At 46.2% G+C, this 12,040-nt stretch overlaps 1 protein-coding gene across 1 annotated transcript; it reads right to left on the bottom strand.

Annotated features, from left to right (window-relative positions):
• Window positions 1-3,092: 3,092 nt before the first annotated feature.
• cldn19 (claudin 19) lies at window positions 3,093-3,981 on the bottom strand. The gene has a single exon (XM_062464474.1). The coding sequence runs from the start codon at window positions 3,342-3,344 to the stop codon at window positions 3,114-3,116; it is 231 nt and encodes a 76-aa protein (XP_062320458.1). The 5' UTR covers window positions 3,345-3,981; the 3' UTR covers window positions 3,093-3,113.
• Window positions 3,982-12,040: the final 8,059 nt, after the last annotated feature.

The following is a 12,040-nucleotide window of genomic DNA, read 5'->3' as shown; positions in this document are numbered from 1 at the left end:
AATAATAGGAAATGTATTAATAGTGACATCTTAATTTAACACAAAAGTAGCAAATCTCCCCCAAAACATTTATTAAAACACCTAATGAACAAAGATCTGTCTAGCAAATATAAGTAGGCATCTATCATTGTGACATTAATACACACGGGCATTCATAGTTTGGTAATAAAGTTCCATCTCAGGATCTGTTGTGATGGGAAAGGGGTAGGAGAGCGTTTTTGAAGTTAGATTTATGAGTAGAAGGGTCCCTTTGATGAAGGGATTTGAATGGTTTTTAAGAGAAAGAGGTTTTATCTTATTTTCTTTCATCCATTATGTCTATTCTTCCAACTTCTTAAGCATGTGGGGAGTTTGGACTGCCCTAAATCGCACCACCCTGATGAACAGAGTCAAGTGTGTATGTGTGTCTGCGTGTGCACGTGATATAGGCAGAAAGAAAAACAAAGGGAGAATAGAGAAAGGGGATCTATGGGTGGGCTGGAGGGCGGGTTGTCTCTCCCACTCTTCTCTAATCTTTGCCAAGGTTGGCAGTGCCAGTTACAAGCTGTGTGTGTGTGTGTGTGTGTGTGTGTGGACATGTTCCATTGTTGTAAAACTCACAAAAAGTTATTTCTCGTTTTCTGTCCCAAAAGGGATAAACTGGTGTGACACTAGTAACTACCGGAGGGCTGAAACATACGTCCTCACAGTGTGCCCCTCAAAGCTGGGCTCTGAGTCTGAGCCCAGGCCCACAGAAAGTAACAATAGGTGTCAGTAGGAGGCGGCCTGTCCATCCACAGGCCAGTACATCTCTGCTACTATCCCCACTGGTGACCTCACCCTTGGAAACAGAAGAACAGGCCACTGGGGGAGCAGAGGAGGTGAGGAGGGGGAGGATGTACGGGGTGGGGGGTTTGACACTGGAGACGGTCTACCACCAAACATTCCATGATGGAAAGTGAGTAAGCAAAACTTTTAATGTGAACTCATTTACAGCACAGTGGATAAAGTCCTTCTGTAGTTTTGAAAGTGAATGCACCAAGACAAGGCCTCAATGCATCGACATGACACACTGAGGTCCCATAAATATATGGTAACAATGAATGAGCCACATGTCTAACTGGAAGTTTGCATCAAGACAGAATGACTCTGTACAGTGACATCACACAATTCCATGGTCATCCTGGTCCTCAGCATGTCAGCAGGGTCATTCTACAAGTCTCTCATTGATCAGTACTGAGGTCAGAGAACTGCGAGCTTGTCAGTACCGCCACTATCCCACTCTGATGCTACGTTTGAACAGGAACATGGAGTAGAACTGTCCCTTCAGCACCACTGGCAAGCCTGTGTCCATGTCCTCTCTCATTTCTGCTTCACCTTCCCCACCACGCAGAAACAACACGTCCAGGACCCAACACTCACGACAAGGAGACATGAGTTTGGACGTATCCACCCAAGCAGCCTCAAACACAGTCAGTGTTTTCCAGCACATTGGCTGGCTGCGTCCGTCCAGTACAGCACAGTCTGGTGAGCAATCAGGCCTCATCACATGCTTGTGATGCTGTGAAGCCAGGGAGAAAGGAGAGGTAATGAAGGCCCACCTGCAGGGGCTGACCCGGCCCAGAGACGCATTTAGAACCTGCCAGTTAGAGGAACACAGTATGCCGCAGGACACTGAGTGTTCACCGGTTCCCCACCTGACAGGAGAACCACCCTCCAACCTTCTCTCCAAACACGTCCACCACCTGAGAATGATCCTGACCCACTGGTAAAACACGGTTCGGCTTAGCCGTGTTTTAATAGACGGAAAGAGAATAATTTCCTTCAGAAAGCCAAATCATGTTTAAGTCACCATAACTGATTGCTTTGTGGTCACTGTTTTGGATTGATTTCCTTGTTTGTAACTTCAGAGGATACCCTTTCAGAATAATCTGTACTTAGGGTTTGGTTCTGCTCTGTTTGGTGGTTGCTTGATTCTGTGTACACACTCTGGATATGTTAGCAATCTACAGAGGAACAATACGCGTGTGTGGGGAAGAGAGAGTGCATTCTGAGAATATCTCTGGTGTTTTGCTCAACACTGGGCTTTTCATTTCTAAACAAGCCCTATTCATCGTCAAGGACAATACAGCTGTTCTTATTAGTGGATGAGCCAGAGGAGACCCCAGATCCAGCACACCCCTCAAAGAAAAAGCCACAGAAAATGTTTTGATATCATGGATTGCACAGTCGGCAAACATTTGCAAAGTGCAGAGTTTGTTGTTTTGGGGTTTTATGCGTCACTAGGATTAATATGGTCATCAGTGTTCATTAGAAAACCACAAAGAAAAACAGTTTGTCTAAATGACTCCTGACCAAATCCCCCCACCAGTCGGACTTTCATTAGAAACCAACATGAGCTTGTTTCAGAAGACAATAGCCCTCTGGATGCATATAATCTATGTGTCATTAATTATGAGTCAGTAGTTCTCACTAAACAGATTGGAGATGACAGCAGCATTATATTCAAGGCTAATTTATGTCTGAACCCCACATTCCTCTCTTTTTCTTTCTTTCTCTCTCTCTGTCTCTCTGTCTGTCTTTCGCGCTCCCTCTCCCCCCTCTCTTAGTAATGATGTTTGTGAGTTGAAAGAAATCCTTCAATTAAACACGCCCACAGCAGCAGTTTGAATCTGATTTATGCCTCTTATTTTAATGTGACGCAGACAGAGGAGGGAATTATGGGATTGTTTTTGCATTCCATTTCTAACTCACACTGAAGATTCAGTCTAATGGATATGACAATACCAAGTTAACTTGTTGAAAGACCCCTACTGTACTTTGTAAAAACTGTGTGTGCTGGGAATGAATACAGTGCCAAACACACAAAACATCCCAGCAATCACTGGGGCATATCATGTTTGATCTAAAGGCTGTCTGACCATCTCCTGTAGAACCCTTCCACAAAGAAGCAACTCAGAAAGTAATGAGCTCATTGAAATACTGTAGTAATCAGTAGCATAGCCTATATTTGAGAATGTCAACAGGAATACCAACATGGGTGGGTGACAGACCAAGGTAGAGAGGATGGAAGACCAACCGACAAAAGACAGAAAGGGTTCAATGTAACAGGACTCCAGAGCCCCCGTGCTGTGCTACTCACCATCCAGAGACAGCATGGAGTCAAACACCTTGCACTGCACCTGTCCTGTACTCTGGGAGGCACAGCTCATCCACAGCCCCTCGTACAGACCCACAGCTGTGATGATGGCATCGCCCGCATATGACGACTGCTTCCACTGAGGCATAGCCGTGGTGGAAATGATGCCTATCCAACCACCCAGTGCCAGGAAGTAGCCCAGGAGCTGAAAACCTGAGTTTGCCATCCTGTAGTGCTCTGTCTTCCTTCTCTTCCTCTGGGGTTTTCTCCAACTTTCTCCCTCTTTGAACTGGTCTTCTTGTTACAGTATCGAGCTGTCTATTTGAATCAGAATAGAATCCTCTTGTTTCAGTCCTCTCTTGACAATGCAGTCCTCTTCAGTAACACCTGTTGCTATATTGAAGCGCACTGCTTCCACGCACAGATAGGCACTGGAAAAGCACAGGAGTTCTCTGTTGGTTCCAAGGAAAAAACGTAAGTCCCAAGAAGTGATGTGATTAGCTATTTTGGTGTTCTCCTTATTTCTCCTTTGTGTTTCCCTTCTCTCTCTCTCTCTCTCTCTCTCTCTTTCTCTCTCTCTCTTTAGTTTTTCTGCGTTCTCTCTCAACTGAGAGTATCCCTGTGTTCTTCTCTCACACAGTTGATGGTGTGTGTCCGGGGCTGGGCTTGGCCTGCTGGCTGTGGGTACGATGCTGGGTCCTGGTTGTCTCTGGTCTAATCGTCAGGCTATCTTGCTAGATTGCCTATCACTCTGCATGGCTTCTCCTGCCTTTCACTCACTCTCTCTTTCTTCTTCCTCCACACTTTCTCCGTCTGCTCTGAGCTCCTGCCGCTGAACGAGGGATAAGAGGAAAAAAGAGAAAAACTTCACAAACACAAAAAGCCCCCGACAGGCAGGGCATAGAGTGGATAGGTCACTGCGCTGTGATTGGGTAGCTCAGGGATCTAGAAACACCCACTGGGATGGGAGAGGGGGGAAAAGGGACAGAGGACAGGGGTGGGGTGGGGTAGAAGAAATAGAGGGGGAGAGGGATGGAGAAAAAACAAAGAGAGAGAGAGAGAGAACGAAGAGAGAGAGGGAGAGAGAGAGAGAGAGAGAGAGAGAGAGAGAGAGAGAGAGAGAGAGAGAGAGAGAGAGAGAGAGAGAGAGAGAGAGAGAGAGAGAGAGAAGGCAAAACAGGTCATGAGAGAACCCTAAGCATCATATCCCACCACAAACGAAGAAATCCAAAATCATGACAGTCTTACATTAAAATATAACTGGACTTTTGGACTATTGTCAACACCAGAAAGTCTTTATCATTGCAAATAAACAATTTCAAAGTATTACTTTTCACACAGTAGTTTTTGTTGGTGGCTCTCTCGTATAGCATATGCTCCTGTTGACTAAATAAAGGCTACCTCATGACTGGACATGGCTGTAAAGCGCAACAAACAACTGTAAATCAGCATTTGAACAAAGGCAGAGACAAAAGGACGTGTCAAACCCAGACAACCACTCTGGAAATGATGGGCTGACCAACCAAAGGTCTACATCACCATGGTAACCTGAACAAGTCAAGTAGAAGAGAAAGAAAGAGAAAGAGAGGGAAAGCGAGAGAGGAGGGGTACTGCTTTCTATATACAGTTAGTTTGCAAGAGGGGCAAGACTGTCTAATCGCACGTCGCTATCTCTCTAGTCCTTCTGGCTAAACGTTTCCCACAGGATCCCCTCTTCCTCTTTGAACCTGATTCAGTTTGCCTCAATTTGCTTCAGTCTAACCCAATAATTCAGCACAACCAATTAGATTGCCGTGAAACATGCTGTCAGGGGAGCAACCGTTTTTTCACATCACTAAGAGACATCTCACATCTCCTCCTCACATACACAGGTAGTGCATCCACACCAAAATACATCTTTAAAAAGTACACTCACCCTCGCTCTGTCCTTACTGGATTGGTTGTAATGGGCTAATGTGGAAGTAACCTCTTAAATCGTGAAGAGCAGCGCTTTTGACCAATATACACATTCAATCTTACAAACACACACACAGATTTAAAAAAATCCCAACCCCCCCACATTCTAGCCCCCCCCCCAGAACCCCCCCTCTGTGTTTCGTTCCATGTTTACGTGTCAGTACAGGTCACTGGGCAGTACGGATGAGGGGGACTGGGATGGAAACACAAATCTCCACTCTCTTCTCTAACTGTTTCTTTTTTCCCTTAGTCCTCCATACATTTCTCCAGCTCAGCTCACCCCAACCCAGCAGCCTCTTTCACCTCTACCTCTTCCCCTCCCCCCTTTCCTCCCAGCTCTCACCTCTTATCATCAAAACACACAGCCTGAACATCTATACATGCATGTGATCTCGCTTATTCCACACCATGTCTTTGAACCTCCATATTAGGACCGTTGTCAGAAGAACTGTGATCCATATATGTAGACCGACTATCTGATCAGTAGTGTTAATAGTTGACCAGCCTTACTGTAGTTTCTCCTATAGAGCTAAACCCCCTGCTCACCCCTCCCCCCTCTGCACCCCTTCTCTACCCTTGACCCTCCAGGGTAGGCCGGTGTCCATGGTAACCAGTGTTCTGTGGTCAGGTTCACTGGTGTCTAATTAGCAGAGGGATGTTGGGGGAAGATGTGGTCAGATCACGGGAGTCAGCTGAGCTCGGGAAATGGAGAGAAGGTGGAAAGATAGAGATGAAAGGGAAAAGAAGAAAGAGGGGGGGACAAGCTGGCGGCTGCTGGGTGAATTATGCACTGCTTTTTTCTATTGGATGAATTTTGGCGAATTTGGAAGCAATTAGGCAAACACATAACAAAGCAATACCATCAGATGAACAAATCACTGTAGGCCATCATGGATGTATAATGATACTGTATCCAAAGATTGATGCGCCTTTCCTCTTAAGAATATGTATTGGAGGTTTAGTTCTCTTAAATGAAACAGTATGTAATTGGAAAACATTCACACACACACAGGAAACCACACAATGAGGTTAGCACAGTCAGACACAGACTTTAGGCATTTCTCCTTTATCAGATTAGTCTGTTGTCAGGGTCATTGCAAGGTGTGTGTGTACATGTAAACATCATAGGGGTGGATTAAAGTAGCATTGCCGACCCGTCCAATCTTGTTGTCTGTCCGGTGGCTGTTAGCAGGTCAGGAGTTTCAGGGTGATGGACTAGCTGAGCTGGATCAAGCTCTGTCACAGTGGCAAGTTCTACTAACTCTTCAGCACCAAAGATAAATGTAGATAGTTTTGTCCATATTTCACAGTTTTCAACTGGGATGCAATGACACACATCACAATTTGTACATTTCAACAAATACTTAAGCTGTTTTATTCCTTGGAATCTTGGCTAGTGTTTTCTACAGACTGTATACTGTGGATAAGAGCAGGAACTCACATTAGGATGAATGGTAATCAAGCAGAGGTGAATAATGCATGAGTGAGGTCCAGAGAAGTGCTCTGGTGGAGCTGCGGCTGAGTGGCCAAGTTCAAGTGGCTCTGAGGAGACTGTTGGCTCGGCTCATTGAGGAATTGAACAGAGGTCCCCCTCGCTTTGCAGAGAGTGTGGAGTGCTGACTGGAGCTTCAGGCCTCACACAGACATCTACAGGAGACGACCTGAGTCGTTAGTCATGCATTTCTCATTCATTGATGTCCTAATTGTCTTGGTAATGTTGCCTTTTTCTCTGTTTGAATTTGGTTCAAGAGTCAAGCAGTGCTGTTCGCTGTTTAGCTAGATATACATAAGCAAAGCTCTGTGTTCCAAACGGTCAACGTTTTTCAGAACCATTCTACACTGTTGCCTTTAAAAATTGTGCATTCACAATACATGTGCATTTATTAATTTAGCTGACAAACATTTAAGCTCCGAAGATGTGGCTAACTTTCATAGACTGCCCTCTATTAGTTCTTCTAGACCTAGCATGAGCCAGTAGCCGGGCATGGACTTCATGACAGATTGCACGTAAGCAGAGGTGTGGTTGTATGCCCTTTAGTCATCCATCCTTTCTTCTACCTCTTGGGTAGGCTCTCTCACACTCTCTCACACTCTCGACACGTCTGTCTCTTTCCTCCTCTCACCTCTTCCTCCCTCTCCCCATCCCACTGTCTCCCTACCTCACTCCCTCTTCCCATCCCTCTCTCCCTTCCCCTCACCTTCTCCCCAGATTTTCCAGACCCCTCCAGTACTAAGCTGAGCTTAGGAGTCAGCTGAGCTGATCAAAGACCAGAGTCGTGTAGTGGCTAACGAGAGACGAGAGTTCCCAACGACACAGGACCTCCCAGGGGGCTCTGGTGCCATATAGTTGTTCACACTAGAATGGACACCCAGTCATGTATTCTCTGTGATGTGAGATAACTATTCTCAGTTCTTGACTTGGTTCTTTAGTAAACCTTCTGTGTCTACAGTGAGAAAATACATTTCATATGCCACCAAACGTGAAACAAGAAATGGCTGCCTGTAGTTATTTTGGATCTAGCCGCAAGCAGCTTCACTCTGAGGTGGCCCCTGATGTGGGAAAGACCCCGGTGCTGTTCCCACCACCGCTCTTTTCCTCTCCTTCTCTTGCTCCTTCTCTCTCCTTCCTACCTCCCATTACTGTTACATCCTCCTCCTCCCTCTACAGTATGTCTCATTAACAATCTTGTCCTTCTTCAGTTCCGACCGTTCTACCCTCCTTTATTTCTTCTCCCCCTTTTCCTTCATTCCTCTCATCACCTCACTCATACAGTTCCCAGCACATGTACCATTGCCCATTGCAACTAATTACCGCAAAGCACCTCATACTCTATATTCCGGCCCCAGTATTCCTGAGAGTAATGCGCGGTTCTGGCCTCTCTGGGGGACATGGCGAAGTGAGGGGAGAAAAGGGAGAGGAGGAAAGAAGAGGAGAGAGGAAGGGTTCTTTCAGTGGCAGTAGATGGGAGAGGAAATGTCCTCTAATAGAGCTCCTCTATTAGGGGAGTTGAGGTGCATTTGTCTGGAGCCGGATGGAGCTATTGTGGCCCACAGCAAAGGCTCCAGGGCCTTCCTTTTACCCAGAAAAGCCTCTCTAGTCTGGAGGGGCGCTCTTCAGAGCAGCCCCTCTACACCCCCTGGAGAGGGTCCACCTGGCACACAGAGAGCCGGGGGTTAGTGGGACTATGTGGGAGCACCTCGGGTACAGAGGGGGAGTCTTGGAGGTACTTGCACATCAAAAATCAAGTAATTTGAACAATCCATTTCTGCTTGCGATAAGCAAGTGTTTCTTTTGAAAGCAGTTTTGATAATTAGTCAAATGGCTAGAGTGGAGCTGAGGTGCAGAGCAGGTCCGTGTGTGTTTGTGCGTGAGACTGTGTGTGTGTGTGCACAAATACGCACCCGCGCATGTGTGTGTGACGAGTACAACATCAACAGGCGGGCGGGGAGGTGGAGGGTAGAGGCCTGAGGGTGACCAGCTGAGCGGGGAGAAAGGAGAGATTAAAGAGGGAATGTAGAATCTAATCCAGCGTTATACAGCAACCCTCTGAAGCTCCACTCAGCCAGAGAGCAAAGAAAAGACAAGCATTCCTCACGGCCCTCGGCAGCCAGTACAGAGCACACAGACCAGGGGATCCTAACGCTCCAGCCATCTGGTCCTAACCAAACACTGGGCTGCCTCTAGGCCTCACCTACTCTACCCCAGAGCCATCCCTGCTCAGGCCCGATCCCTTTAGCCCTTTACCCACTGATCCCCCTCACCATGCTCCTGAACCCAGCCGCTCATCGTGCGCCTCACTCTCGCAAACTAAAACCTTTATACTTCTCCTCCTCCCCTTCCACACCCTTCTCACACTCCACCCCACCATCTCGCTCTCTCCTCCCCACATCATAACACTACCCCTGCCCCCCGAGCCCCAACTCAAATGTTCTTCTGTGTCCATATTCATGTACGTGTCATCTACCTGAACCATGCCCTCTCACAAAGATCCACCAATCCCGGTGCAAGGATTTCACACTCGTGTTGGATGTAAACAGCAGAGGTCATGACCCCAGCAAGGTGACCCGGACTTGAGATCCAGAACAAATATAGGATTTCAAATCCAGTAGTGCTCTCTCAGAGGGCTGCACAGGATCACATGTAAGCTACAGTTCTACTATATAGACACAACTTCATGACTAATAATCAAAGAAAACATAAGACTAGGTCTACCTGTATTAAACAGTCTACTCTGCAGCTGCACACAGCAGATAGGTGTCTTCCAGGAAACATTAAACATCCAAACATTTCAGATACAACAGACTACAGAATTAGTATTGAGTTCCATTGAGGTCATCAAAACGTTTTTTATTCATGTAAAAGCATGTCAATTTGACTTCTTTGTTTCCCTGTTCTCAAATGACATGTATCAATGACACAAGAGTCTGTCAATCTGTCTGATCGTGTAGGCACAAGATAACTGTGAGTCGGACTTTCTCACACTATCTCCAGCCTTTTTGTTGGCTGTAATTCCAAAAATGTGTCAAGTAGACGCTGTCTGAGACGCCGGCTCTCTCCTTCCCACAGAGCTGAGTTCACACAAACACCTCTGGTCTCATCTCTGCCGCGTCCTTTTCTCTCCTTTCCCTCACACTCCCTTTTCTTCTGCACCCTCCACCCTACCAACTCTTCTCCTTTTTCTTTCCACCATTTTCCTTGCATCTGTCTTTCTGTAGCTGGGTGGTTGTGAGCACCGCTCTGCCCACTGTCACCATGACAACAAGCAGTGACATCTTCATTTGACAGAACAAAGAGGCCCTTGGAATCAGGGCTGCTCTCCTAGAGGCGTATGGGTACTTTGTCCTGTTTTAGCACTAGGCCTATGTGGGCTTATTCCTGGAATGAGGCTCAGTATATCACACAGGCACTTAACCTCCCCAAAACACCCTCACAGAGTAGAGTCATTCCCCAAAAAGTACTTTGCACTGTCCCTCTCAACAGCAAATAGGTTCACAATAGCATCGTTATGTTGTTCTGTCTTTTATCCTTTGCGGTGTCCTTATTTAAATTCATATTACTGTTTGTTGACAATTTAAAATAAGATAGGCTTTATTGACCTGTAGGAAATGTTTCTTGGACAGAAAAGTGTCCGCTGTTTAAATACAAACAGCTTTAAACATGCTTTTACTGGTGTGATTTCGACAATTAAAAATTTCAGGGTGATAAGATGCACGTATCTAGGAAAAATCAAGAAAGAAGGGTCCTTGAATTTGAGCGACTGTGCAAATATATATTTTTTTCTTTTCACTGCTGTCAAATGACTGGCATAAAGCACCTAAAGTGTTAAATAGTTCCTTTCCAAATAAAGATACATTCATTGTTTTGTGTATGCATGCATTGCATGCCAGTTCTTGTGAAAAGAAATGTACTTGAATTTAAACTCTTCTGCTTACCCAGTCTAAAACCAATTTAAGTCCTATAAAATGCTGTTGTCTAGCATGTCCAGTGGAGCCCCATCCTCAAAGACTACACTGGCCAGGATTACATTGACTACACTGGTATACCCTCCATCCCTCAGCCTCCAGCCCCCAGCCTCCAGCCTCTTCATCCCCAGCTTCTCTAAACTGGTTCCATCCCCTGGCCAGCACGGCTGTGATCCCAGTCTTAGGGGAATAAGGAGATGGTTCATGGCAGAGTTGAAGTCATAGGCCAGGCATCCGTCAGAACAGCTAGCCCAACAATCAGCTGCTCTGTCCTGCAGGCACAAGGCTGGTTTAGACAAGAGGCTGAACAGGGAAAGTTTGGACATGGAACAGCATGGTCTGACTGATGGGTGCCCCCTGGTCTTTGATGGTAACTGCCTACAGTTTCCAGAAACAGTTTGAGGCTCAGGTCACACAAACACTCACAAACACACACTCATTGTCAGCTAAAATGTGTTTTCAAAACATATGTTTAATTAAATTATTATTTAAGCACAGAAACAAGCTGATTTTTCACATATTTATGCTCTATTAAACCCCTATATTTCATTTGGCTGCCAACAGTTCAAACCGTGGATAAAAAAGACACATTAGCGGAAGACCTGAAGCCAAGGTCAGCGCTGCACTACCTTTCTACGAAATAAGGAAAAGGCTGATCCTGAAGTAGGCCTCACTGCCAAAAAGTCGACAATGAAAAGTTTCCTTTCAGTAGAGTAGTGTATGCCAGGGGGGCAGGCTGAGAGAGGCCGTGTCAGAGCTTGTTAGAATGCTGTTTTATTCTCCTCTTCTCAGAGTCCCAGTTAATTTGAGTGCTGCATCCTGCTGGGACAAGCCCCCCACTGACACCACCGTTTCCATGCCCACCCAGCTGCCACGGCAACCAACAACCACCATCTCCAAGTGTGGCCTTGTCATGGGGTATGAGGTGTGTGCTCCCGGACATAGCATTGGCACGCATAAACACACACTCGGACACATACAGGTAGGTGTATGCTGGAAGTTGACCAAAGAACGATTTCCCTGGGCCTTGTCTAGCAGGTACATTCAACAGTGTGTTTGTGGAGAAGGTGACATTCAGAGATATCCGTACCACTCTCTGTTTGGGCTACTGTAGTCTATCACTCACCATCCTCTCCTTTTTCTCTCCTTCTTTCTTCTTCCCTTTCTCTCTCTCTCTCTCTCTCTCTCTCTCTCTCCCACTCTCTCCCTCTAGAACAATGGTGGAACCTATACACCACGAACACACAGGAACACAAAGTAATCTGTGTTCCCTCGCTGGCCCAGAACCACACTAACCAGACCACAGTGAGACACAAAGAAAGCACAGAGAGAAACACACAGACAAAGACACACAGACATGCACACATATTCTTGATACACGGACATTCAATCACACACACACACACACACACACACACAACACTGACAGAATGGCAGTGCAAACTGTATTCTAGCTAGAGGACACCGCAACTTAACAACTTAACAACTCTGCACCATCCTCAT

This window comes from Osmerus eperlanus, chromosome 1, assembly GCF_963692335.1.
Source record: "Osmerus eperlanus chromosome 1, fOsmEpe2.1, whole genome shotgun sequence".
NCBI classification, from domain to species: Eukaryota; Metazoa; Chordata; class Actinopteri; order Osmeriformes; family Osmeridae; genus Osmerus; species Osmerus eperlanus.
Note: the sequence above shows the minus strand (reverse complement) of the source record. Positions and strands in the feature narration are given on the sequence as shown.

Coding starts and splice junctions, on each gene's coding strand:
- cldn19 (XM_062464474.1), bottom strand. CDS start 3,344: ATGGCAAACTCAGGTTTTCAGCTCCTGGGCTACTTCCTGGCACTGGGT.